This window comes from Lonchura striata, chromosome 37 (assembly GCF_050655825.1).
Source record: "Lonchura striata isolate lonStrDom1 chromosome 37, ASM5065582v1, whole genome shotgun sequence".
In the NCBI taxonomy this organism is placed as follows: Eukaryota; Metazoa; Chordata; class Aves; order Passeriformes; family Estrildidae; genus Lonchura; species Lonchura striata.
The window spans coordinates 13,732,759-13,756,602 of record NC_140739.1 but is presented as its reverse complement, the minus strand read 5'-3'; the positions used below and the strand labels follow the sequence as shown (position 1 = coordinate 13,756,602).

General features: G+C 48.8%; 1 protein-coding gene across 1 annotated transcript; it reads right to left on the bottom strand.

Moving 5' to 3' along the window:
* Nucleotides 1–456: 456 nt before the first annotated feature.
* LOC146763966 (uncharacterized) lies at nucleotides 457–23,326 on the bottom strand. Its single transcript, XM_085565748.1, has 3 exons — nucleotides 23,225–23,326; nucleotides 4,662–5,526; nucleotides 457–1,363 (listed from the first exon to the last, which is right to left on the bottom strand). The coding sequence occupies exon 2, from the start codon at nucleotides 5,497–5,499 to the stop codon at nucleotides 4,672–4,674; it is 828 nt and encodes a 275-aa protein (XP_085421874.1). The 5' UTR covers nucleotides 5,500–5,526; nucleotides 23,225–23,326; the 3' UTR covers nucleotides 457–1,363; nucleotides 4,662–4,671.
* Nucleotides 23,327–23,844: the final 518 nt, after the last annotated feature.

Below are 23,844 nucleotides of genomic sequence, written 5' to 3'. Positions count from 1 at the left end.
CGAAATGATAAAAAATGAAGAATTTTGGACATCCAGGAGTTTTTGGGCACTGTGGAAAATAACAATCAGTTGTTTTTTAAATTTTAAAAGTTTATTAGTAATAAAATAGTGAGTAAAAAAAAAAAAAAACAAACCAAAAAATAATAAAATACTAAATAAAATCAGAGTAATAAAAATGTGGACAATGAGGATGAGAACACCACAAGATGATAAAAAATGAATTTTGGACATCCAGGAGTTCTTGGGCACTGTGAAAAGCACCGCTCGCTGGTTTTTGAAATTTAAAAATTTACAAATTCAAAAAGTTAATTAGTAACAAAATAGTTATAAAAATAGCAATGAAATCGGAGCAATAAGAATCTGGACAATGAGGGTCAGGACGATGACAAGACAATAAAAAGTGAAGAATTTTGGACATCTGGATGTTTTTGGGCACTGTGGAAAACACCAGTCAGTTGGTTTTTAAAATTGTAAAGGTTTATTAGTAATAAAACAGTTAGTAAAAAACCAGCAATTAAATCAGAGCAATAACAATGTGGACAATGAGGTCAGGACAGTGACAAGACAATAAAAAGCGAGGGATTACGGACGTCCAGATGTTTTGGGCACTGAGCTGCCAAAACCACGCCTTGAACAAGGAATAACCCTAAAAGCAGCAGCCTGTTGCATATTCATCGATCTCATGCATGATGCATCAATCCTGTCCAGCCACAGAGCCCGGAGCAGTGGCAGCCTCTTCTCAATCCCGCGGCGCCCGCAGGGCTGAGCGGGGCACGGAGAGTGAATTTCCTTTAATCAGGGAGCCCTTGTGGCAGCACATTGCTCTGCCTCCCAGCATTTTTCACAGAGGAGCACAGAGGGAAACGAAAGAGAAAATTTCTGTTTCTGCTCCTTGTTTTAGCATGTGGAACGTGTTTGGAGAATTGTTTAACAATTTGTTACCCAAATTGTTGTGGGGTGGTTGCTGGGTTGGGTTCTGGTGAGGATCGTTTGAGCCTGGGGCCAATCCAACCCACCTGGGGCTGGAATCTCAGAGAGGGTCACGAGTTGTGAGGAGTTACATTTGGGAGTTAGAAAAAGCGGGTTTGTAGTTTTAGTGTCTCCTTTAAACAGTATATTAATAGAAAAAGCAGGTTTGTAGTTTTAGTATCTCCTTTAAACAGTATATTAATCTATATTAGTATAGTTGTAATAAAGAAACCATTCATCCTTCTGAGCTGGAGTCAGGCATCGTCATTTCTTCCCCCCGGCTCGCCTGCATTTACAATAAGCTGTAAATTCTTTTTCTCTGGAAGATTTCGGTGTCCTGCGGCTGCTGTCCCAGTGCAAGTACCTCATTCCTTTCTTCCCACACACAGAATTTCTATTTTAACCACAAAAGCTCCGTTTTAACCACAAATCTACATTTACCCTACCATTAAAATGTTAATACAGCACTACTAATCAATGTAACATAATATAAATCCTATTCAATTTAATACTTGCAAAAGCCAACCATAAAATATGCATTTTTCACAGAGGACACCCCGAGGCTGCTGCAGGGACAGTGATGTCACCGCTGTGACGTCGTCGGGGACAGTGACATCATCAGGGACATCGCTGCTGTCACTTCTCCCCTCTCCCCTCCCCACGCGGGATTTGAGACGAATTCGGGGAATTTTCTGGGAATTTTCATTGCAATTGTCCCAAATGCTGATGGAAATTCCTGGGATGACGTCACTGGGGACACTTGGGGACATTCTGAGGACGCTCTGGGGACACTGATGGGGGTGGCGGTGGGTCAGGGGCTGAATGAGCCCCTCGGTGCCTTGCAGCAGAGCCGGGTTATAAATGACAATAGAATAATCGGCTTTTGAAATTCTGTATTGCCTTCTGCACGTTGTTATTGAGCACGAGGATTTTGCTGTGGTACTTGATATTTATATTGATTACTGATAATTCCTTGCAGCTGCTCGCTGGTACAATAAAATCGATCTGTTTATGTGTGCAGCGAATAACAAATTTACTGCTAGAGTAATAAACAGATATTATATCATAGGCCTTAATATATTAAAAATAGATAAACATTAAATAGATCAATAATAAATATTGAAATAGAGACTATGCAATGTTAAAATACTTTTGTGTGACTGACTCAGGTGTAAAACAATTCCATTGTTTCTCACATCTGTGGACCAGCCTCACCAGGTGATACCAGTGACACAAAGCTCAGAAGAATTTATGAACTTATCAGGGGGCCTGAAACAACAGGGTGGAACCATGAGAAGAAATCAAAAATATCGACTTAATCTACAGAATGTTCTGCAGACAAGTCAGAGGTGAGACCCAAACACGAGTTCCTGGGACACCCAAACCTCCTGGGAGTGTTTGAATAATGTCAAAACTCAGGAGTGTGTTCCTGGCCCTGCAGTGGAACCGGATCCGGAGAATGAAGGGTTAAGTTGAGGGGGAGTTCTTTGGCCAAGCCCAAAACCCTTTTTTATCCCTGATTAAACTTTGTTTAGTAATCCCTTAGTGAACTTTGTTTTTCACACTCGGCTGGGATTTGGGGGGGTCGGGGGGGGTCCCTGGACAGCCCCCGCTGCTGAGCACTGACCCCCCTCACCGAGCACCGGGACCCCCCAAAAACCGCACCCGCACCCCTTCAGTGCCCCCGACCCCCCCGAGCACCGGGCCCGGACCCCCCTTTGTGCCCCCCACCCATCACGGGGGTTCCGCCCCCTCCCCTTTGACCCCCCAGAGCCGCGGGACCCCCGGGAACAGCGCTGGGACCGGGGGGGCCCAGGGATGTGAGAATTGGATTCGTAAAGGATTCCCAAATCCTGGCAGAAAGCTCACACTGCCTTGGACTTGTCCATGCAAACTCTGAGATTTTATTGTGCCAGCGAGCAGCTGCAAGGAATTATCAATAATCAATATCAGTATGAGCACCTGAGCAAAATGCTGGAGGTCAATAGGAACCTGCAAAAGGCAACAGAGAAATGCCAAACCCAACAGAAAAAGCAGAAAAATGCAAAAGGCAGCAGGGGAATGCAAAAGCCTTCTGAGTGCTCTCAGAATGGCCCCAGGTGCGGCTGGTAACGTCATCCCAGAAACTCCCATCAGCATGTGGGACAATGCCGATGAAAATTCCCAGAAAATTCTCCGAATTGGTCTCAAATCCCACGCGAGGAGGGGACTGGTGACGCCAGCGCTGTCCACCAGGATGTCACTGTCCCTGATGGCATCAGAGCGGTGCCATCGCTGCAGCAGCCTGGGGAGATCCTCCACGGCTTTTTGGCACCGCTGGGCCAGGGCGCGCCTGCTGGGGCCACCGGGGCTGCCGGAGCCACCACAGGGACTCAAGAGGAGGTCGTGGATGTCCCCAAGTGTCCCCAGCAGGTGATCCTTGCCCAGGCAGGCACTGGCATCCCACAGCTGCTCAAACCCGGCCACTTTGGCCACCAAGGCCTCAGGGACATTGGGGGACGCCTTCTTTGTCCCCTCCAGGATGGCCTCGATGTCCCCGAGCTGGCGCTGCAGCTCCTCGGGGAACCACCTGCCTCCTTCACACTCTTCCACCAAGCGCTCCAGCAGCCCCAGGGCAACCTGTGCCCAATGTCCCCTTCTGGTGGCCACCATGGCTTGGCTGCTGGCCACCACGGCCTCTCCCACGGCCTCGTTGGTGGCCGCAGCCACCTGGGCCTTGTGGGTAGCCCTGCTGAGGCCCTCTTTTCCCTGCCCAGGGCCACCTTCAGCTGCTGGGCTGTGGCCACCAGGCTGCTCCCAGCTGTCCTCCTGCGGGTGGCCACGTTCTGCAGGTCCCCGGCCCGGATGGCAGCGATGGCCGCGTCCCAGCAGGCGTCGCGGAGCTCGGTGGCATCCCAGGCCAGCAGGGCCCGGCTGTCCTCGAGCCTGACCACCAACTCCTGCCAGGCCCAGGCCGCAGCTCTCACATCGGCCCAGGTGGCCCCTGGGGTGGCCCCAAGCATGGCCAGGGCCTGGCCCAGGGAGGGGACACCACGGTGGCCCAGGAAGGTGACACCGCCCTGCTCCAGAGTCTCACCAAGACTCCAGGTGAAGTTCTTCAGGTTCCCGTGCAGGGACTCTGGGGACATGAGCTGCTGCTCGTCCCTCTGTAACCTGGTCACGGTGGCTACCACCTCACCCAGGGTGGCCACCACATTCACCAGTGACTCCAGCTGGTACGGGGACACCTGGGGAGGGGACAGGGGAGGTGTTAGGGACCTGGTGGCACTTGTGGCCTCCTGCGGTGGCCCCAGTGCCCTCCCAGGGTCCCCTTTGTCCCCTTCCTGGAGGGCTCTGTTGTCCCCTCTGTCCCTTTGTCACCCCCTCATCCCCTCTGTCACACCCCTCCCCCCCCCCACTGTCCCCTCTTCTTGCCCAGGGAGACTTCAAGTGTGTCTGTGTCTCCCACAGTTTCTGCTCAGTCAGGCCTCAGATATGGGGCCCCTTTATCAGCTCCATTGCTTTACTCTCTGTTTTATTCCCCATGCGGGGACACCAGGGCTCTGCCCAACGGGGGTCACTGGGGATCATCCAGCCCGGATCCTCCCATGGGGGATGGAGCTGCAGCAGCGCACCAAGCTCTTCCCTCACTCTCTTCCCTCACTCCAAGCTCTTCCCTCACTCCCAGCTCTTCCCTCACTCGGGGCACTCACAGGGCTTCCCTTAGTGGTGCCTCCGTTGGTGCCGGCTCAAGTGAAAGCTCCTGGAGAAGCTCTTCCCACACTTCCCACACTTGTAGGGCCTCTCCCCAGTGTGGATGCGCCGGTGCACGGTGAGGTCGGAGTTGTGCTTGAAGCCCTTCCCACAGTCGGGGCAGCGGAACGGCCTCTCCTCTGTGTGAATCCGCTCATGTAGGAGGACACTGGAGCTTGTCTGAAACCTCTTCCCACACTGGGGACACTCGTAGGGCCTCTCCCCAGTGTGGATGCGCTGGTGTCTTCTCAGGGCAGAGCTCCACCCAAAGCTCTTCCCACATTCCAAGCACTCGTAGGGCCGTTCCCCAGTGTGGATCACCTGGTGTTCGAGGAGGCCAGACCTGTCTTTGAAGCCCTTCCCACACTTCCCACACTCGTAGGGCCTCTCCCCGGTGTGGATGCGCCGGTGCCTGATGAGGTTGGAGTTTTGCTTGAAGCCCTTCCCACAGTCGGGGCAGAGGAAGGGCCTCTCCTCTGTGTGACTCCGCTCATGTACGAGGAGATCAGAGCTGATCCAAAACCTCTTCCCACACTCCCCACACGCGTAGGGCCGTTCCCCAGTGTGGATCACCTGGTGCCGGATGAGGCTAGAGCTCCACCTGAAACCCTGCCCACATTCCAAGCACTTGTGGGAGTTCTCCCTGCCATGAAGCTTCTCCACGAGCTCCGAGCTCCGCCTGGATCTCCGCCCACCTTCCTGGCTCAGGGGGGCTCTTTCCTCCCCGCAGCTCCCTGGGCTGGGTTTGCAGCTCCTCCTCCTGCAGCATCTCCGGGGCTTTTCCTCCTCCTCCTCCATCCAGCCACACCCAGGGAATGACAATTCCTGGTTTGGGGAAAAAAACAAGAGGAGAGCACCTTGGACTGGAGGTTCCTCCTTGCCCAAGTTCATCTCAGGAAGTCACTGGGAATCTTGTGTCTGTAAGAACCCCCATAACACCAAGATTCAGCCCAAAAACTCCACAAACTACCAAGACACAGATCAAAAACTCCCCGAACATCACAAGTCAGCAAATCCTTCTCCAAAACATAAAGATTCAGCTGCCACATAAAACCAAAGCACCAACATTTAGCCCAAGAAAGCTCAGAAACACCAAGATTCAACCCATGAAAATCGTGGTTCCCCCTCGACAGTCACCTGCACCATGTGGGCGAAGCAAAGCTCCTGGGGCTGGGGGGAGGCTGCAGACACAGGGAGGGGTGGAACCTTCTGCTGCTTCCTCTTTCTGCTCCTCCTCCTCCTCCTGTGTCTCTACTCTTTCTCACACTCCTCTTCCTCCTGCTATTCCTCCTTCTCCTCCACAATCCCATCTTCTCCTGCCATGTCCATCATTTGACCATTCTGTACCTCAAGCCTGCTTCTCCTTCCCTTCTCCTCCTGCCCCCAGGCTCAGCACCCACTGCCGGCTCCCTCTTCCCCCCACACCCACAGCATCCCAGCGCAGGGGCAGGGATGGAGCTGGGGCAGGTCGGGCTGGGGCAGCGCTGGGCTCTCGGCGGCTCCCGCCCGCACTCGGTCCCCACTGCAGCCGCTCCCGCCAGGACAGCGCGGGGGGGCCCGGCCTTGGCGCTGCCCCACTCCCACCTCCCCAAATTCCCCTCGCGGGGCCATGGGGCCGAGGGGGGGGGGCGCAGGTGGGTCCAGGTGGGGAACGCGGGGAGCTGCGAGTCTGCCTGGCAACTGGTGAGTCATCAGCGCCGCGGGCTCTGATTGGCTGAGCTCGGCCCGAGCCCTGGGGCTGCAGCACAGAGGGGACACCCTGCTCCAGGGGGGATGTCCCACAAACGGGGGACCCCATGGAGGGTACCACAGGAAAGTGTCTTTACAAACAGATGCTCTAAAGCTGCTCAGAGATAGGGCCAGGAACCTGTACATAAGGAAGTGACAGGAGAAGCCATCGGTTTCAGGAAATGTTGTAAGTGATGACACAGACTGCTGCTCAGCCAAGGTCCTGCTCTATCCATGAACTTCCAGAAACATAAAAAAGCCTTAAAAGAGCCATGAATATCGTTTGCCATACAGAAGTGGGGTGCATATGAAGGGGGTATATAGAAGGTGGATTGGGAAGTCTGTACCTCTCAAGTGCTTCAGCCAATGAGGAAAGCAGAGGGAGATGTGGCCAGGAGAATTAGGATGAAGAGGAGGCTGTGTCCTCCAACAATTGGAGAGATCCCATCGGGAATGTCCAATGGCCTTTCCCATTTTTTGGAATGAAATTACTTCTACAGTACTCCTCTGTATTCTTTGTGGACAGAATTCTCTGGTGATGTAAGTTTACCCACACACCCTGGGGCTCATCCCAAATTCCTTCCACCCTCCGGGGCGGGCAGGGAGTGCAGCTGAAGGTGCCTCACCCACTTTGGGTGATCGGCTCCCTTGGCTGGCGGCGGCACCAGAGATTGATTGGGGACCCGGGAGTGACCAGGAGACAGACCAGTGACACATCGGGGGGTCTGTGAAGAGTCAGCAGGGAGAGAGCACTGAAAATCTCATCAGTGAGTGCCCTGGGATCCTCGGGGAGTGAACATGGCAGGGCACCCATGGAGGGGAGAAAAGGGAAAGCCAGGGAGTGTCCTGGCTAAAGGGATGATGATCCCAAAATGTCTCTGAAGGGTTCCTTGTGAGAATGCTGAGGTAGTTTGCACATTCCCCCAGAGGTAATTAAGGACGTGGACACCCAGGGAGGAAATAAGGGAAATGGAGAAGGCATTTGGAAAACAAGGGAATGGAGGATGTTGGTGTGCTGGGAAGGGATTGGGTGAAGGGGAGTGTGCAGCAACATCATTACAGCAAGAAGCAGCAGGAGGAATCTATGTGGTAATAAAAACGATGACGGAAAAGAGGAGAAAGAGAAAAATACTCAGGATTGGGATGATTTTCAGCAGGGTCTTATTCTCGAAATTTGCCAGCTGATCCAGATCCTTTCCATCCCCGGTTTCCAGGAGAGGAAAAGCAGGAGGTCAGGATGCCAGGGGTTTCTCTGCGCTGGCAGCGGCAGCACCGGGCGCAGAGGTGCGGCACCGGGAGCACGGGCTGGGGCCTGTGGGGAGCTGCGGGGCCGGGCCGGGGCTGTGGGGCAGCCGGGGCTCAGCGCCGGGCGCTGCCTGACCCCACCAGCCCCGGGCAGGGCCGGCAGTGGCCCCCGGCCCCCAGGAGGCTGCGGGACGCCCCGGCCGCTGCCCGGCCCCGGGGAGCTGCCGGCCCTGCCCGCCGGGGGGGCCGCCTTTGGACACTGCGGCAGGACAGGCACCGGCTCTGCCACACGGGCTGGGCAGGGACCCTGAGCACAACGGGGAAAACAAAGGAACAGCTGGGAAATGCAGAGTACTTGGTAAAACAAAAAGGCAAATGGTGGAGAAAAAGGTTAAAAATTTGGGATATATTTTGACTGAAGGTTCGTGGTTGAACGACCCAGAGTGGGTGTGGGCAATCTCAGAAGTAACACTACCCAGGAACAAAAAGGAGCTGTGACAATGCTGAGGATTAGAAGGGAATTACACAACCTGGACTGAGGATTCTCTGTTCCAGCCAGAACACTGTAGGACTTTTTAACCCCAGACAGCCTCCATATTGTGGTATGGACAGGAGAAAGAGAGCAAAACTTGAGAAAATGAACAACCAAAAATACTGATGCCTCAGCTGTGGCTCTTCCAGACTCAGAAAAGTGTTGGGAAGGATGGATAAATATAATTATTCATAATACAGCCAGGCTGAAAACAATCCTCCCTACTGGCTGGACAATACCGTTACCTACGGATAAATCCAAAAGTCAAATAGACTGTTCCATCTTACCCCCTAAAATGTATAGTTCATCCCCTAAAACATCAAGTGCCTGTAACCCCATTGGCCCAAGTCTTGTTCCAGCCCACCTTGAAGCCCCTGATAAGGGGTCTCTGAGGGGCCAGACGCTCTCTTGGATCTTCCCCCTCTCAGGACCTCCACCCTGTCCTAGAGCATCCTCTTCTCTCTCCCCTCCCCCATCCCCTCAAGCTTGCCAGGTGCTGCATCTGGCAGCTCCAAGCAAGACCTTTCTCCATCCCTACTAAACCTCATATCCTAAGAGCAGCCTTCAGAGATCTCTTGTCTCCATTCACCTAAACCGTCCTGGAGCACAGCACTCCCTACAGAAAAGAAATTGGAATTGTAGGTGAATGTTAAACAGGGCCATACCAAAGGAATTCTTGGGCCAAAATGTTTCACCCAGTGGCCACAGTGGCCTCATTGGCTGCAGAATTGTGCAGCCACAGCTTCAATGGGAACCGAGGCCCAAAACCTGATGACAACAGGATCTCCAACTGTTCCAGTCTGCCATCAAGTTCAAGCTTTGGTAACCAAAAGAACCTCGCAATGGATGAGCAGTGCTCGGTAATTACAGTGTGAAACTTGTTCAGTGGCACAGGAGGATCCAGAACTGAGGACAGGGGAAGGGTTTAACCCAGCCTCCTGTTTGAACAGCCCACAGAGGGGCTGGGAAGAAACCCAGCACTGCATTCAAGTGACACAGCTCCAGACCCAGCCTGGGGGAGATTCAGGAGACATTGCCTGGCCTGAGGCAGAAAATGTCTTTGTGGATGGCTCTTCAAGGGCAGCAGAAGGGAAAAGAGTTCCACGACACGCTGTTATTGAGGAAAGGGAATCAGACAAAGCGCAGGTTACCCCCCATGGTCAGCTCAACCGGCACAGCTGTGTGTGCTTGTAAGAGCCTGGCACTGAAATGCCCTGAGCAGGAAGGCTTCAATATCTTCTGGTGACACCATCTCACCTAACAGGGGGGAAAAAGCAATTCTGACTGCTCAGCAACCACTGGATCACTTATTAAGGTATTTCCAAAAGAAATAATTCCAATAAAAGGCATTGTGGAAAAAACAGACTCAGAGAGCAGCACTCATTTCACAGGAAAGATCCTCCAAGGGGTTATGGCAGCTTTAGGAATACAATGGGACCTCCAGAACCCCTGGCACCCCCAGAGCTCAGGATATGTACAAAGAATGAATGGGGAATTGAAATAAACACCTTTGGAAGCTGGGGATAGAAACCAAGATGCCATGGGTACGGCTTTTGCCATTGGCTTGGGCAAGAAGAAGAGCCAGACCTAGGGCAGATATTCAATTATTTCCCCTTGCAATTGATCTCAGAAATCCTTACCTGGGAATTCTCCACCTAGTGCAGGGTGGAGATAAGGGATGCACATTTAAAGCAGTCTGTGGCCAGAATCCTGTCTCTGGTGCAATCTCTCCCCCAGGAAGCTGGGCTGGCACAGAGCCTGCCTTGGCACTTTGCTGCTGCCAACATCCAAGCAGGACATGGGCTCTGCCTAAGGAGTGCAAAGCAGCACCACTGGTGGCCAAGTGGCGTGGCCCATGCCAAGGGGCCCGAGGCCAGAAACAGCCGCCAGCACAGCTGAACACGGGGGGACCCCTCAGCCTGGGCTCCAGGTCTCTGCAGCCCCGGAGATTTGCACTTCCCGCCTGCAGCAGGAGGATGGGAGGCCCCCCTGAGCCTGCACTGAAGGCAGCGCAGCAGCAGCCAGGGCTCCACAGCGGGGCAAGGCCCTGGGCCTGCCCACACCTCCTCTGCTGAAATCCTCGGCCTGGCCACCCTCCCTGGGCAGCTCCAGCCACCGGGGCCAGCCCTTGCTGCCACTGCTGCAGCTTCAGTGCTCGCTGGGCCTGCACTGCCACAGCTGCTGGGGACACACCGGGACAATTCCACTCTGGCTCTCACTCACACTCACACACTGCCCTGCCTGCCAGTGCATCCATGGAAAATAGACCAGCTCACAGACTTGAACATTGTTAACCTTTGATTTCTCTACTCAGGCTTGCTTTGCCTTGGCCTTGGGGAAAGAAATGTTAAAGGTTTTGTTAAGGGATGTTACACCACTCAGTGGAGATGAGTTTAACATCTCAACACACTGGGAATGGCCCAAAAGAGACCCACAAAGACAACGACCAGCAGCAAAACATCAACCCCAGCAGCAAACAGCAACCAACACCTACCCCAGACACTGCCCCCGGCAGGGCTGCAGACACCTGGTCTGCAAAAGGCTGAGAAGGAAATCCAGCACTTCCCACCTCATTAACAGCAGAAGCAAAGAAATCCAGGCCCAATAGGAAACCAAATACTAAAAACTGCACAACTTGAAACTACAGAACATTAAACCAATCGATTTAGAGTCGTTCAGACTGTATCAAGTTTGGGAAAAATCAACTAAAACCCATGTGTCATGCAACGATTTTCTCTGCACACCTGGGCTATGTGGGGATGGAATGATTTCTGTTGCACATCCTGGCCAGAATCAAGGAATGCCTTGACTCTAACACTAAACATATTGGTGGAGTTTTTCTTTTTCCTGCAGTTTCAGTGCAAAGTTTAGAGCCTTGGAGTATTTTTTGTATTACTCCTATTTCTATGTTGCCAGTTAGGTTTGGCTCAGGGATGTGAGAATGAGTTTTTACTTTGAAGAGAAGTAGAAACAACTGAATTGCCTTGGAATTTGTTTGTGTATGCTTGTGCATAGCTCTTAGAGATACCAAAATTTTGGTCCTGGCTTTTTAATACTCACCTTTAGGCTGCATTTTTGTGAAAAATGCGTATTTATGATTGGCTTTTTGCAAATGTTACAATGAATATTATATGTGTCATGTTAGAAAGTTATGCTGTATTAATTCCCTTACATATTGTGTTAAGTGTAGTTTTAGGTTACAACATTATGTTAAAATAGAGATTATGTATGTGGGGGGAGTTTTCTTTTTAGGAATGAGATGCTCCCTTCGAAGAACACCTAAATCTTCCAAAGGAGAGGAATTTATGGCTTCTTATCAGGAGAAGCTAATTTCTTCAGGCCTTGCTCAGACTTGAAGACACCAGGGGATTAAAGGGAACAGTTGACATAAAACAGAGTTTCTTGTTTAGAACAGAATGTATGCATAACGATGAAGGATGTATGAATATGCAACAAGTGTATTGGTTTAAGGGTGATTCCTTTGTTCACAAGTCATGCTTTTCTTGACTTAGTGTCCGAGAGCATCCGGATGTCCATAATTCTTTGCTTTTTATTGTCTTGTAATTGTCCTAAATCTAAACTTTATTACTCTAATTGTATTATTATTTTTATAACCATTTTATTACTATTAAACTTTTAAAATTTTAATAACCAAGTGATTGGCGTTTTTCACAATTTTGGTAGCAGAGGATTGTTGCTAACACCTCTCTGCCGGTGCCTTAGGAGACTCAGTGAAGAGACGCATCCTGCCCTGGTTGGGCAGCTTCACTCTGTTCCCCTGGTGTGTGACTGACTGACAGACACAGGTTTTGATCCAGGGACAAAAGGAGACAATAAAACAAAGAAAAGGGAAAGGATTCCCTAAAACCACAGTAATTAGTCCCTAAGATTAATGTGTACATGAAGAACAAAGACCTAAGGATAGAGGATAGGTGAGTATTTGTTGGGATGGGGTGGATAAGGGGGGAATGAATGCATGTGAATGAGAGGTGAGCTGGTTATCCCAGACTTGCCAAATGAGAGCGGAGTCTCCCATGCTGCCTTTCCGTCATTTTTGTGAGAAAAGCGGCCAGTAAAGAGATGAAGCATGTGAAAACAAGAGTGAGAGAAACCCCCCTGGGGAAACTGGGACTGGGTCTCCGGGAAGAAGTGGGACACCTTGGTGGGGGGGGATAGAAAATTTTAAAAAAATAAAAGGGTAAAAAAGAGAGGGTCTTCCTTGGAGGGTCATTAATTTCCTCAGTTTAGGGATTAATATCCTGAGAGCACTCAGGGTTGCCGGATCGAAGGATATCCAAGAGAATCTGGGGTTGTGGCTGGATTGAGGGATATCCAAGAACACCGGAAACTGGCCAGTAACACCTAAAAGTGTAATAGGTGTGTTAAAATTCTGCAGAATCACCGGACATCCAGGATTAATAGACATCCAGGATGAAACCTGCTGGGTTGATGGATAAGGGTTACAGTCCAAGAGCACTCAGAATAAATGTAGATATGTAGATATGCAATATAAATTGTTTGAAAGTAAAAGGTACCTTGTTGTTGAACGTGAGAGTGAGTGAAAAATAAGAGTGAGCGTGAGCAAATGAAAAGTACATATAACAGGCTTGAGGGTGTCAATGTGTGTGAGAGTGAGAGATAAAGGTGAGTAAATGTAGATGAATGGAAGTATATGTAATGTAGATTGTTTATTTTCATCTCTACTTTATTTCCTTGAAGGAAGGTGGATGATTTTGAATGAGACTGTGTTAAATGATATTGTGAGAAAAAGGACTTTTTGTGTAGTTGAATGAGGGTGGTAATTCAGGTTGTTAGAGAAAGTGGGAAACAAAGGCATGGAATGACTAGGTAAGATTTTGGAAAATGGGACTAAAAACGTGTAAAAAAGAAGACAAAGGGAAAGAAAAGGGAGGGGAACAAGAGGGGAAAAGAGGAAAAGGAGTGGGATCCTTCACAGGTTTTGCCCCCTCCGCCCCTGTTCACGCCCGCTTCGGCCCCGCCTGCCCCGGTGCCGGCGCTGTCCCGGCTCCCGGCTCGCCGCCCGCTCCTGCCCCGCTCCCGTCCCAGGCGCGGGTTCGCTGCTCTCAGCGGCTGCTCCTGCCCCGGTTCCCGTCCCGGCTGTGAGCCCACCGCCCACAGCGGCCGCTCTGCCGGTCCCGCCCCGCCGCAGCGCTCCCGGTCCCGCCCCGCCGCCCGCAGCCGCTGTGCCCGGCCCCGTCCCGCTGCTCGCGGCTGCCCGGCCGGCCCCGGCCCCGGCCCGCCCGGCTGCTCCGCCCGCCGGGCTCCCGGCGCTCCCGCCCGGCCCATCCCGGGGCTCCTCCCGCGGCTGATTCCTCTGCCCCAGCCCCGGCGACTCTGCCCGTCCCGGCTGCGCTGGGCACCGCCGCTGCTGCTTTGCCTCTGCCGGGAGCACCGGCCCAGCCGCCCCTAACCGCGGGCGGGCCGATCCCGCTCCCGGCTGGTGCCCCCGGCACTGCCCCTCCTGCGGCAGCTCCGGCAGCACACCCTGCCCGGGCTCCGCCTTCGGAGGACCAGGGCTGGGCGCTGGGCCCTGCCCTCAGTCCCTTCCTGCCCGGAGCTCCGTTCCCCGGGAACCGCAGCCCCAGCTCCGAGAAACTCTTTCTGTCTGGAGGACGCCCCTTACAGGAACACAGGGAGTTCAGTTAGGAGGCAACATTCTCCGGACTCTTCCTCACAGCACGGGAGAAAGGCTATAGAAAAAGACTGGGATAAAGGCATGGATCTATTTCCACTAAGAGAGGTCCCGATGGGAGGGCGTGGAGCCGGCTTTGTGAATGCTCCTTTGACTTCTTCTGGGGTCAGGAATTTTAAAAAGGAAATCAAAGGGATTTTGGAGGATCTCATAAGCACTGCTGAACAATTAGACCAATTTTTAGGTTCAAACATTTATATTTGGGAAGAAATGTGGTCGATAATAAAGATACTATTTTCTTAAGAAGAAAGGCAAATGATCAGAATTGCAGGCATAAAAGTCTGGACTAAAGAAAATCCACAGGGCCCCCCGAGGAGGGCAAATGCCAACCACACCTCCTGAGTGGGGTCAAAATTATGAGGAGGGGAGAAAACATATGAATGAGTATCACATTTGATTGTCGGCGGAATAGGGGGGCAGCATCTTGAGGGCAAAGTGCTGAGGGGACTTTCGGGGCACAGCAGGGGAGGGGGGAGGCTCCGGCTGAGTGGTTGGACAGACTGGGGAGAAATAGAAGGCAGTGTTCCAGAGTGGATCCTGAGACTGATGTGAAAAAAGCTTTGTTAAGGATTAACTTTGTGCTTGGCCAGATAATGGAAAAAATTGAAGATTGGCATGACAGATTATTAGATGATTCATTAAAGGAGGCTCTGAAAGTCTGTGGCCAAAGCCAAACTAAAAGCAAAGATTATGGCAGTCACCATGCGAGGAAACGATTGCAAGAAAGCAATAAAAAACCCACAGGCCCTATTCCTAGATATGATAGTGGTAGAGACAGGGGAACAGGAAAGAATAAAATCCCAATGCAAAGTTTCAGAAATATTGTAAGAATGTCTACTTTTACTGTAAGGGCAAAGGTCATTATAAGAGAGATTGTCCTAAGAGGGTAACAGATCTGAGAATTTGTAAAGAGATGGGCACCGAAGAAGAATAAGGATGTCAGAGGCTCTATTTTTTCAGGGAACAGATACCATGTAAAGCCTATGATAGCTTTAAAAGTCGTTCCCCAAGAAGAAAAATTGTAGTTTGTGGTAGACACAAGGGCAGAAATAACTTTTCTGTTAAATATTCCATAAGATTATAGTGTAAACATAGATACTGTAAAAGTAACAGGAGCAAAAGGAGAGAGTCCCACAGTACCCGTTATTAAAAATGTGGTAATAGAGGGAGAAACTAGATTTTGGATGAGGGATGTTTTCTTGGTCCCAGGGGCAGGTAGCAATTTATTGGGACGAGATTTACAAGTGAAATTAGGAATAGGGGTTGTTCCAAAAGAATGGAAGATGGCAGCTAGACTTTTAAAACTAGGCCAGGAGGATGGAAGAAGAATTAACAAGGAAGTTTGGGCTGGGGAGGGAAATAGGGGAAGATTAAATATTGACCCCATAAAGATTACAACTGAGGAAAAAAAATTGTCCCATATGTGTACGGCAGTATCCTGTATCTTTAGAAGGACGGGAATGTTTAAAGCCAGTAATAGAAGGACTAATAAAGGATGGGACATTAGAACCTTGTATGTCTCCCCATAATACCCCAATACTCCCAGTAAAGAAGCCTGATGGGAGCTATAGACTGGTACAAGACTTAAGGGAGGTTAACAAAGGAACTCAGACCCACTATCCAGTGGTACCAAATCCTTATACTCTTTTCAGTAAAGTTCCTCCCCAGCATCAGTGGTTTAGTGTAGTAGACCTTAAAGATGCCTTTTGGGCTTGCCCATTAGCCCAGGAGAGCAAGTTATCTTTGCTTTTGAATGGAAGGACTCACTAACTGGGAGAAAACAGAAATTAAGATGGACAAAACTACCACAGGGGTTTACAGAATCCCCAAACTTATTTGGACAAGCTTTAGAAACAATACTACAAACTTTCCCCACTCCCCCTGGAATACAAATTATCCAATATGTGGATAATCTTTTACTTTCTGGGGAAGCTGAAGCTGAAGTTAGAGAGGCTACTATAAAGCTTTTGAATTTTCTTGGGGAAAAAGGATTAAGGGTATCAAAAGGGAAGCTGCAATTTATAGAATCAGAGGTAAAATATCTTGGACACTTGCTTAGAAAGGGTAGTTGGAAGCTCAACCCAGACTGAAACACAGGGATTCTATCCCTTCCCCCTCCCTCTTCAAAGGGGGAAATCAGAAAGATACTCAGATTATTGGGATATTATAGATTGTGGATTGAAGGATATACACAGGCAGTAAAATTTTTGAATAAAAAAAATTGTCAGAGGGAGATGATATAAAACGGACCAAAAAGGATAATGAAAAACTAAGAAAAAAGAAGTTAAAACTAGCCCCAATATCAACTTTAAGCTCACCTTCACTAGCAAAACCCTTTCATTTATATGTAAATAAAAAAAAGGGGTAGCTCATAGGGTTTTGTTTCAAGAGTGGGGAGGAGTAAAGAGACCCGTGGCTTATTTATCAAAGATGTGGGATCCAGTAAATCAAGGCTGGCCAGTGTGTATTCAAGCTGTAGCAGCTACTGCAATCCTAGTAGAGGAAAGTCATAAACTGACTTCTAGAGGTAAATTAATTGTGTGCACACCTCATGCAGTACTACATTTCTTCCAATTTGCATTGTGATTTTTATCTTGAAATACATAACTTACTGTACTCTAGGATTGAAAAACTAGTTTACAGCTGTGACATAGCAAAACCTGCTATTAATTTGAGTCAATGCAGGCTGTTCAATCAAGTGTTCTCAGTGTGTAAAGTTAAACTAAAGGTAACACCAGCTGCTTGGTAGGTCAAGCAAACAATTTTCCTTCCAACCAGTCCTTTTTCATGTACCCAAATGTGTTTTGCTTTCTTAGTTTTTTTGTTTTGTTTGTTTGCTAGTTTTTCTGGAAGTGCTAACTACTTGCAGTGTATCTAGAACAGCAAATAAAATTGTGCATACAAAACACTTGTAAAAAACAGAGGGCTCATTTTTTCCCACAATGGGAGGTGGCTACATATAGAAAAGGGAAACTACAAAGCTAAATGAAGAAAAAGTTTCAGTATCTTCTAATGTAAACAATTTGTTACTTCCAGCATCACAGTGGGTGTGTGACACACACATATGAAAAAGATGGTGAGGGAGATCTCTGTTTACTACAGTTTCCTATTTCTTGAATGAGTTAGAGAGCTATGAAGCAATTGTGATTCCTTGTGTGGATTACCCAGGCCTGCAGGGAGGGTTGGGCCATGGTTCCCTCTGTGCTGCAGGCAGCCCTGCAGCGTGGCAGCAGTGGCTTGCCTCTGGTGAGTTTGCAGGCAGGGTGCTCCAGCACTGCAGTGCTCAGGGGCAGTTTCCTACTTTGACACCAAAGCTTAAATTCAAGAGTGCCTCTTCCCATCCAGTTTTTGTTTGTACTCTAAGAACCTCTTCAGAGAGTGTCTCCTGGCAGTCAAAAAGAGAGTATCGCAGAGATAAATTCCTTACTTGCTGTCTCCCCCACTGTATCCACATTTTGTCTATTCCCTCTTCAAATTATAGATTTGTAAAACTCATGCTCTGTGTCCTCAGATGCCCTTCCCAAATCAAACCTTGGCTTCTTTGCAAATTATATTGCACTAACAAGCATTGCCTTAAATTTTTTATTGCAGGCAAGATCACTTCAGAAGTAAGTTTTTGTTTACCTTGTTCCTACAACCCTTTCAAGCTTGTGAATGGAAAATTGTGACAGCAAAATAAGTCTTTAGTTTTAGCACTGTCAGCTGTGGGTAGCTGGTAGCCTTGGTGGAGGGTGCCGTGAATTAAAGGCCTGCAGAACACACATAACAACAGTAATTAAATTTGTAAGGAAGTTGAAAAAGGAGGGAGAGGTGATTGGCAGACTCACCTCTCCAGGATGTAGGACTAATGTTAGAAAGTGGACTGATATTGGAATGTGGATGTTGAAATGTGAAGAGAGAAAAAGAGGGCGAAACAGAGAGAAAGGGAAAGAGAGAGAAAGAGAAAGAGCGAAATACACCCCAAAGTCCCCATACCGTCGCTATTTGTAAGTTCTCCCCCATTCCTGCTAGACAGAGTGACAACAAGGGGAGGGGAGTGAGGAAGTACAAAGGCAAAGCCGTGAAAAAGAGGGAGAGCTGGACCACCAATAGAGATAAGATCAAAGCAGAGATAGCTGACTCTCACAATGTGCTTTATTTTTTTAAACAAGACTTCTTTTTTTTCCTTCTGATTTTTGTTGTTAAGGAAAGGAGGCTTTTGTTCTGAAGAATGGGTCTGTAAGACTAAAACAGTTGGATGTTGCCTAAAAAGCAAAAAAACAAGAGATGTGATACATCTTGTGTTAAATTTGGGCTAGTCTTTTTTTATTTAACTAATTATAGCTCACAAGAAGAAGAATTGGCCTCTGCAGCAATTAGCACAGCTGGATACAAGAAGAAGAAGCAGCTATAGAAAAAGTTTTTAGTTAAACCCAGAAAGTTTTGAAGAAAACTAATGGTGAAAGTTAATGCAGTATTGTTTTTCTTTTCTTTTAACACTGTGTTATTAAAAAGTCCTTTCCAGGTACTACTGAAGCAGCAATCCCAACCATGGAAAAGAGGGTGAATTCATGCCAGCAAAATAAAAGAATTTGTGAAGAAACGTGAGGAATGGACTATCACATCTAAACCGGGTGATACCAAATTGACTTTCAACCAGGACTGGGTGGTAATGGCTTGGGAAGACCCAAATGATCCAAGGCAGGTACAAAAAATAACACCTAACTGAGAAATAAGGCAAAGCTTGCATCACTGGTTCTAAGCCCTGCCTGAATAAGCCCTGAGATGTCTCCGACACCTCCTTGGCAGAGGAACACTGCCACTTCAAACAGGAGGATCGGGAGTGTTTGAGTCAAAGAGTTCTGATAGTCTGGCCTTAGCCTGTGGCTTGTACAGGCAAAAAGGGAAATTGCCATTAATACTATGCTGTATACTTTATTTGATTCATCCCCATATTGGACATGGCAGCTGGGTTATAAGTGAATGTTTAAATTATGAGAATAATTGGCATTGTAGCTCACAAAATCTATGTTCTCGTGGCAAGAAGTATTGAGTACTGAATCAATCCCCTATACAGAAAGACCTCAAAAACTGAAGTAATAAATTGCTTTTGTAGATGGGAATTATCAATGCCTGTGGACTGAGAGATACCTGAGGAATGGTGGAAAACCACAGTTAAAAGGTGTCAAAAACAATTTGCCTGGAAATGAGTAAAAAAGGAGTGACAAGGGAAACAGAGGGCAAGCCTGGACTGAGCACTGTACTCACCAGCGAGAAGATCACACGTACCTGCTGTGGGCAGCAGCCCCACAGGCAGGGGAGGTGGGGGTATAAGCCAAGCCAGACCTCTGTCATTCCTGTTTCTGTCTCTCATTTGTTGTCTTTTCCCTTCTGAGATAGCAGCAAGATCGTGTCACAAATGCTACAGAAGGTATCACATGGAAAGAAACCAAAGTTCCTTTTTGGTACACACACCCATGTCAACAGCCACTGTTATAACCCGTCCAAATTAAGTACCTGCAGGAAAAAGGGGGAAAATTATCACATTACAAAGAACTTAGGAAAAAGTAGTAATACTTGGGGCATGGAATGTCCAAAAGGAGAGAGATGGATTTGTTTTACATTTGATCTTAGAAATATAGTCCAAGATTCGGTAAAGAGACAGTTAGTAAAAAAAAAGGTAAAACAAGCACAGCAGTCTAGCTCTGTGTTAACCACAAATTATATCCTGAGTCATATTAAATGACTCCAAGCAGTTATAGAGAAGATAATAAACAAAGCTGCTCAGGCATTGGAATTAATATTGAGTCTGCAAAGCCAAACATCACCTGCAGTGCATTAAAATAGGTTGGCTTTACGCTATTTATTGGCTAAAGAATGGGGTGCACAGATTGTTGAAAATAGATGGCAATGAGGATGTCATCCTGGAAAAAACAAAGGATATCAGAAAAAAATTATGACCCAGGTATCAGTCCAAAAATGGGAAAATAACGTTAAAAACCATCAGGTGGGGTAATGTATTGAGAATGGGATAGTGGAAGAAATTAGGATTCTTCCTTTTATGTGTTACAAGTGTTTTGATATTTCTTCTTTGTTTAATCCCATGTTTTATTTGATTACCAACAGAGTCCAAAGAATGCAAGAGGACAGGAAATATTCTTTATAAATCATTTGGCTTGAGCAGTAAGAGGTGGGATTGTGAAAAATGCATATTTATGATTGGCTTTTCACAAATGTTACAATGAATATTATATGTGTAATGTTAGAAAGTAATGCTGTATTAATTCCCTTACATATTGTGTTAAGTGTGGTTTTAGGTTACAACATAATGTTAAAATAGAGATTATGTATGTGGGGGGAGTTTTCTTTTTAGGAATGAGATGCTCCCTTCGAAGAACACCTAAATCTTCCAAAGGAGAGGAATTTATGGCTTCTGATCAGGAGAAGCTAATTTCTTCAGGCCTTGCTCAGACTTGAAGACGCCAGGGGATTAAAGGGAACAGTTGACATACAACAGAGTTTCTTGTTTAGAACAGAATGTATGCATAACGATGAAGGATGTATGATTATGCAACAAGTGCATTGGTTTAAGGGTGATTCCTTTGTTCACAAGTCAAGCTTTTCTTGACTTAGGGTCCGAGAGCATCTGGACGTCCGTAATTCTTTGCTCTTTTTGTCTTGTAATTGTCCTAACTCTAATTGTATTATTATTTTTATAACCATTTTATTATTATTAAACTTTTAAAATTTTAAAAACCAAGTGATAAGAGTTTTTCAAAATTTTCAAAACTAGATGAGATTTAAAGGTGACCCTTTAACTCATAAACAATAAATAGATGATTTGAAGGAAAAAAAAAAAGCAGCAGATTGTGGGGGGGGGCACAACTGAGGCTGCTGAAGGCTGCTGTGGAAGAGAAGCTGCATTCCAGGCACCCAGGAGGAGCTTCAGAAATGCAAATTAACACTGCTGGGGCAAACTGGGGACAATGTACCTGGCTCTTCTTGCCTGGGGCAGGAATTGGCTGATTCCCTCTGCCCCTCACCCCAAGCTCTGCCTGCTTGCAGGGATGGAATCTGCACAGCTGAAGGCAGAGCCCATGCTGAGGATCTCTGACTCTGCAACAGAAATGGCTGAAGCTGCAAAGGGAAACAGCAAATGGAGAATGTTGGGAAAACTTCACTAAAATAAGGGGGGGATCATCCCTCTGCCCACTCCAACATCTGCTGTCCCTGTCTGTGCTGTACAGGGTGTATCAGAGCACTGGGGGTTTTGCTAGAACAAGTTCAGGGAAATCAGTTGGAATTCAAGTATATGATGAAGGATTAAGAAAAAAATGGTAAATTGATGCAACTTCAGCTGCACGGAGCACCCAAAAATAGGGAAAAAGATAAAGGGCCAACAGAACAAATGCTACAACACCATGGACCAGCCCCTGGGAACCAAAAAAATTTTGTGAAAAATGCATGTTATCTGGCTCCACGCAGATAGTTACTATAACGTATTATGTTACATTGATAAGTTGTGCTGTATTAACATTTTAAGAGTATGGTAAATGTATCTTTGAAGATAAAATTAAGCTTTAGTAGTTAAAAGAGAAAATATGCATTGTGGGGGGGGTTAAGGAATGAGAACACCTAAATTCGCTCAAGGAACACCTAAATTCTCCAGACAAGAGCAATTTATGGTTTTCTTACTAGAAGAAGCTAATTTCTTCAGGCCTTGCTCAGACTGAAGCACGCCGTGGGGATTAAAAAAACAGCTGACATACAACAACAGACAGAGTTTCTTGTTTTAAATAAAATGTATGCATAACCATGAAGGATATAAGAATATGCAACAGTGTATTTTTTTAGGGGTGATTCCTTTATTCACAAGGTATGCTTGTTGTGGCTTAAATGCCCAAGAGAGCATCCTGACATCTGTAAGTCTTTGTTTTTATTGTTTTGTAATCGTCCTAACTCTAAATTTTAATTAGTCTAATTGTATTCCTACTTTTAGAACCATTTCACTATTATTAAACTTCTAACATTTTAAAAACCAAGTGATTGGCATTTCTCACAAATTCATATCAGGAGACAGAGGACCCATTTTTCATTTGAATGGCATAATTTGATTACAAGCTGTCCTCAGAATAAGAACCAACCAGACAGCTCCAGCTCCTGACCTTCCTGCTGACCAAGCCACTGAAATGAGGAACACAACATTTCACCAGGGGATGGGATCAGATTATCTGTTAGCAGAAAAAGCAGGAGTTTGTGGAAAACTAAATTACTCAAACTGCTGTTGGCAAAGAGATGACAAGGGAAAAGTGGTGAAAAGGATAACAAAGGAAATAGGAGAGCAGTTTATGTATTGGTCCAAACATGGAAAGGATGGGAATGGGACACGGTTTCCTGGCTCCCCAGCACACCAGGGGTTAAAGGAATGCTGCTTCTCCTCTTCTGTGCTGCAGCAACTCTCATCTTTTTACCATGCTCCACACCTTGGCAGTGCAGCTCATCCAGCAGCTGAGCCAGGGCATGCAGGTGGCAGCCAGGCCTCCTGATCCACAAACGCTACAAAAGGACAGGGAATGAGGGCACCGAGAATAATCCCAAAACCAAAGAGGACCCGGGAAGAATAAAACAGAGTCAAGGAGTGAATCTGCCTGGAAATAGGGCCGGGCACTTGTAGATAAGGGGAGAAACCATCAGGTCCAATAAATGGTACAAATTGACCGAGACAGCTGCTCAAAGTCCCACTACATTCCCGAACTTCGAGGAGTAGAACAAAGACTTAACAGAGCCATGAATATCGGCTGTTATACAAAAGGAGGGTGCACATTAACGAGGACAGGCTCCAGGCGCATCGGGAAGTCTAAACTTTCCAAGGAACTCAAAGGAACTCAGCCGGTGGGCAAAGGCAGAGGGAGATCGGCCGGGAAAATGAGGATAAAAAGGAGGCTGCGGGCTACAGCCACGGCAGAGAGCGCACGGCAAATGCCCCACGGCCTCTGCCCCTGCTCGGCAATAAAGTCACTTTGACAGGACTCCTCGCTCTCCTCCGGGCACACGAACCTCCGGCGACGGGAATTTCCCCGCCCGCTCCCGGCCGCGGGGCAGCCCCTCTGTCCTACCCACAGCAGCCGGGCCGAGCCAGCGCTGCTCCGGCAGCGGCTCCTGCCCGGCCCCGGCGGGAAGGAGACCGCGGGCAGCCGCTCCCGCAGCGCCCTCAGCCCGGGGCCGGCACGGGCCGGACACGGCACCGGCGAGCCGCCGGAGCCCCCTGCCGCCCCCTCCGCCCGCAGCCAGCCCCGAACCCCCGCAGAGCCCAGCGCGGCTCCCACCTGCGCCGGGGCCGCCTCCGAGCTCCGCCGCCGCCGCCTCACCGCGCTCCGGCCGCTGCCGCCGCTGCCGGGCCCGCGCAGCCGCTCGGCCAATGGCGGCGCTGCGCGGCCACGGCCGCCCTCAGCCCGCCGCCGGGGCCGCGCCGCGCCCCGCTCCCACCAATCAGCGCGCCGCAACCGCGACTGACGGCACCGGCGGCCAATGGCAGCGAGCTCGGGGCGGGCTCTGCGCACGGCCCCGCCTCGCCCCGCGCTCTCGGCGCCCCCGGGCTGCGTGAGGGGAAAGCCGGAGATGAGGAACAGCCCCGGCACGGGCCCGGGCCGAGCCGGGATTGAGCTGCCCACACAAACAAACTTCTCCGTGCCTCCCGCCACGGCTTTCCCGGCCCTGCGCCTCCCGTGCCTCCGCCTCTGCGGGAAGCCCAGGAGCCTCACTTCTCCTGCCCCTCGTTAGCGCATCAGAGCTTCGCTTTGATTTCCCCCGAAAAGGGAAACCTGCCCGAAGCCCTGTGGGTGGGTGGGGCAGGGGAGAGATTTCTGGCAGAAAACTCCAAAGACTCGGAGCAGGAGAAGTCCGTGCAGAGCCTTAAATGCCGCTTTCCCCACGCCTCCCTGCTCCC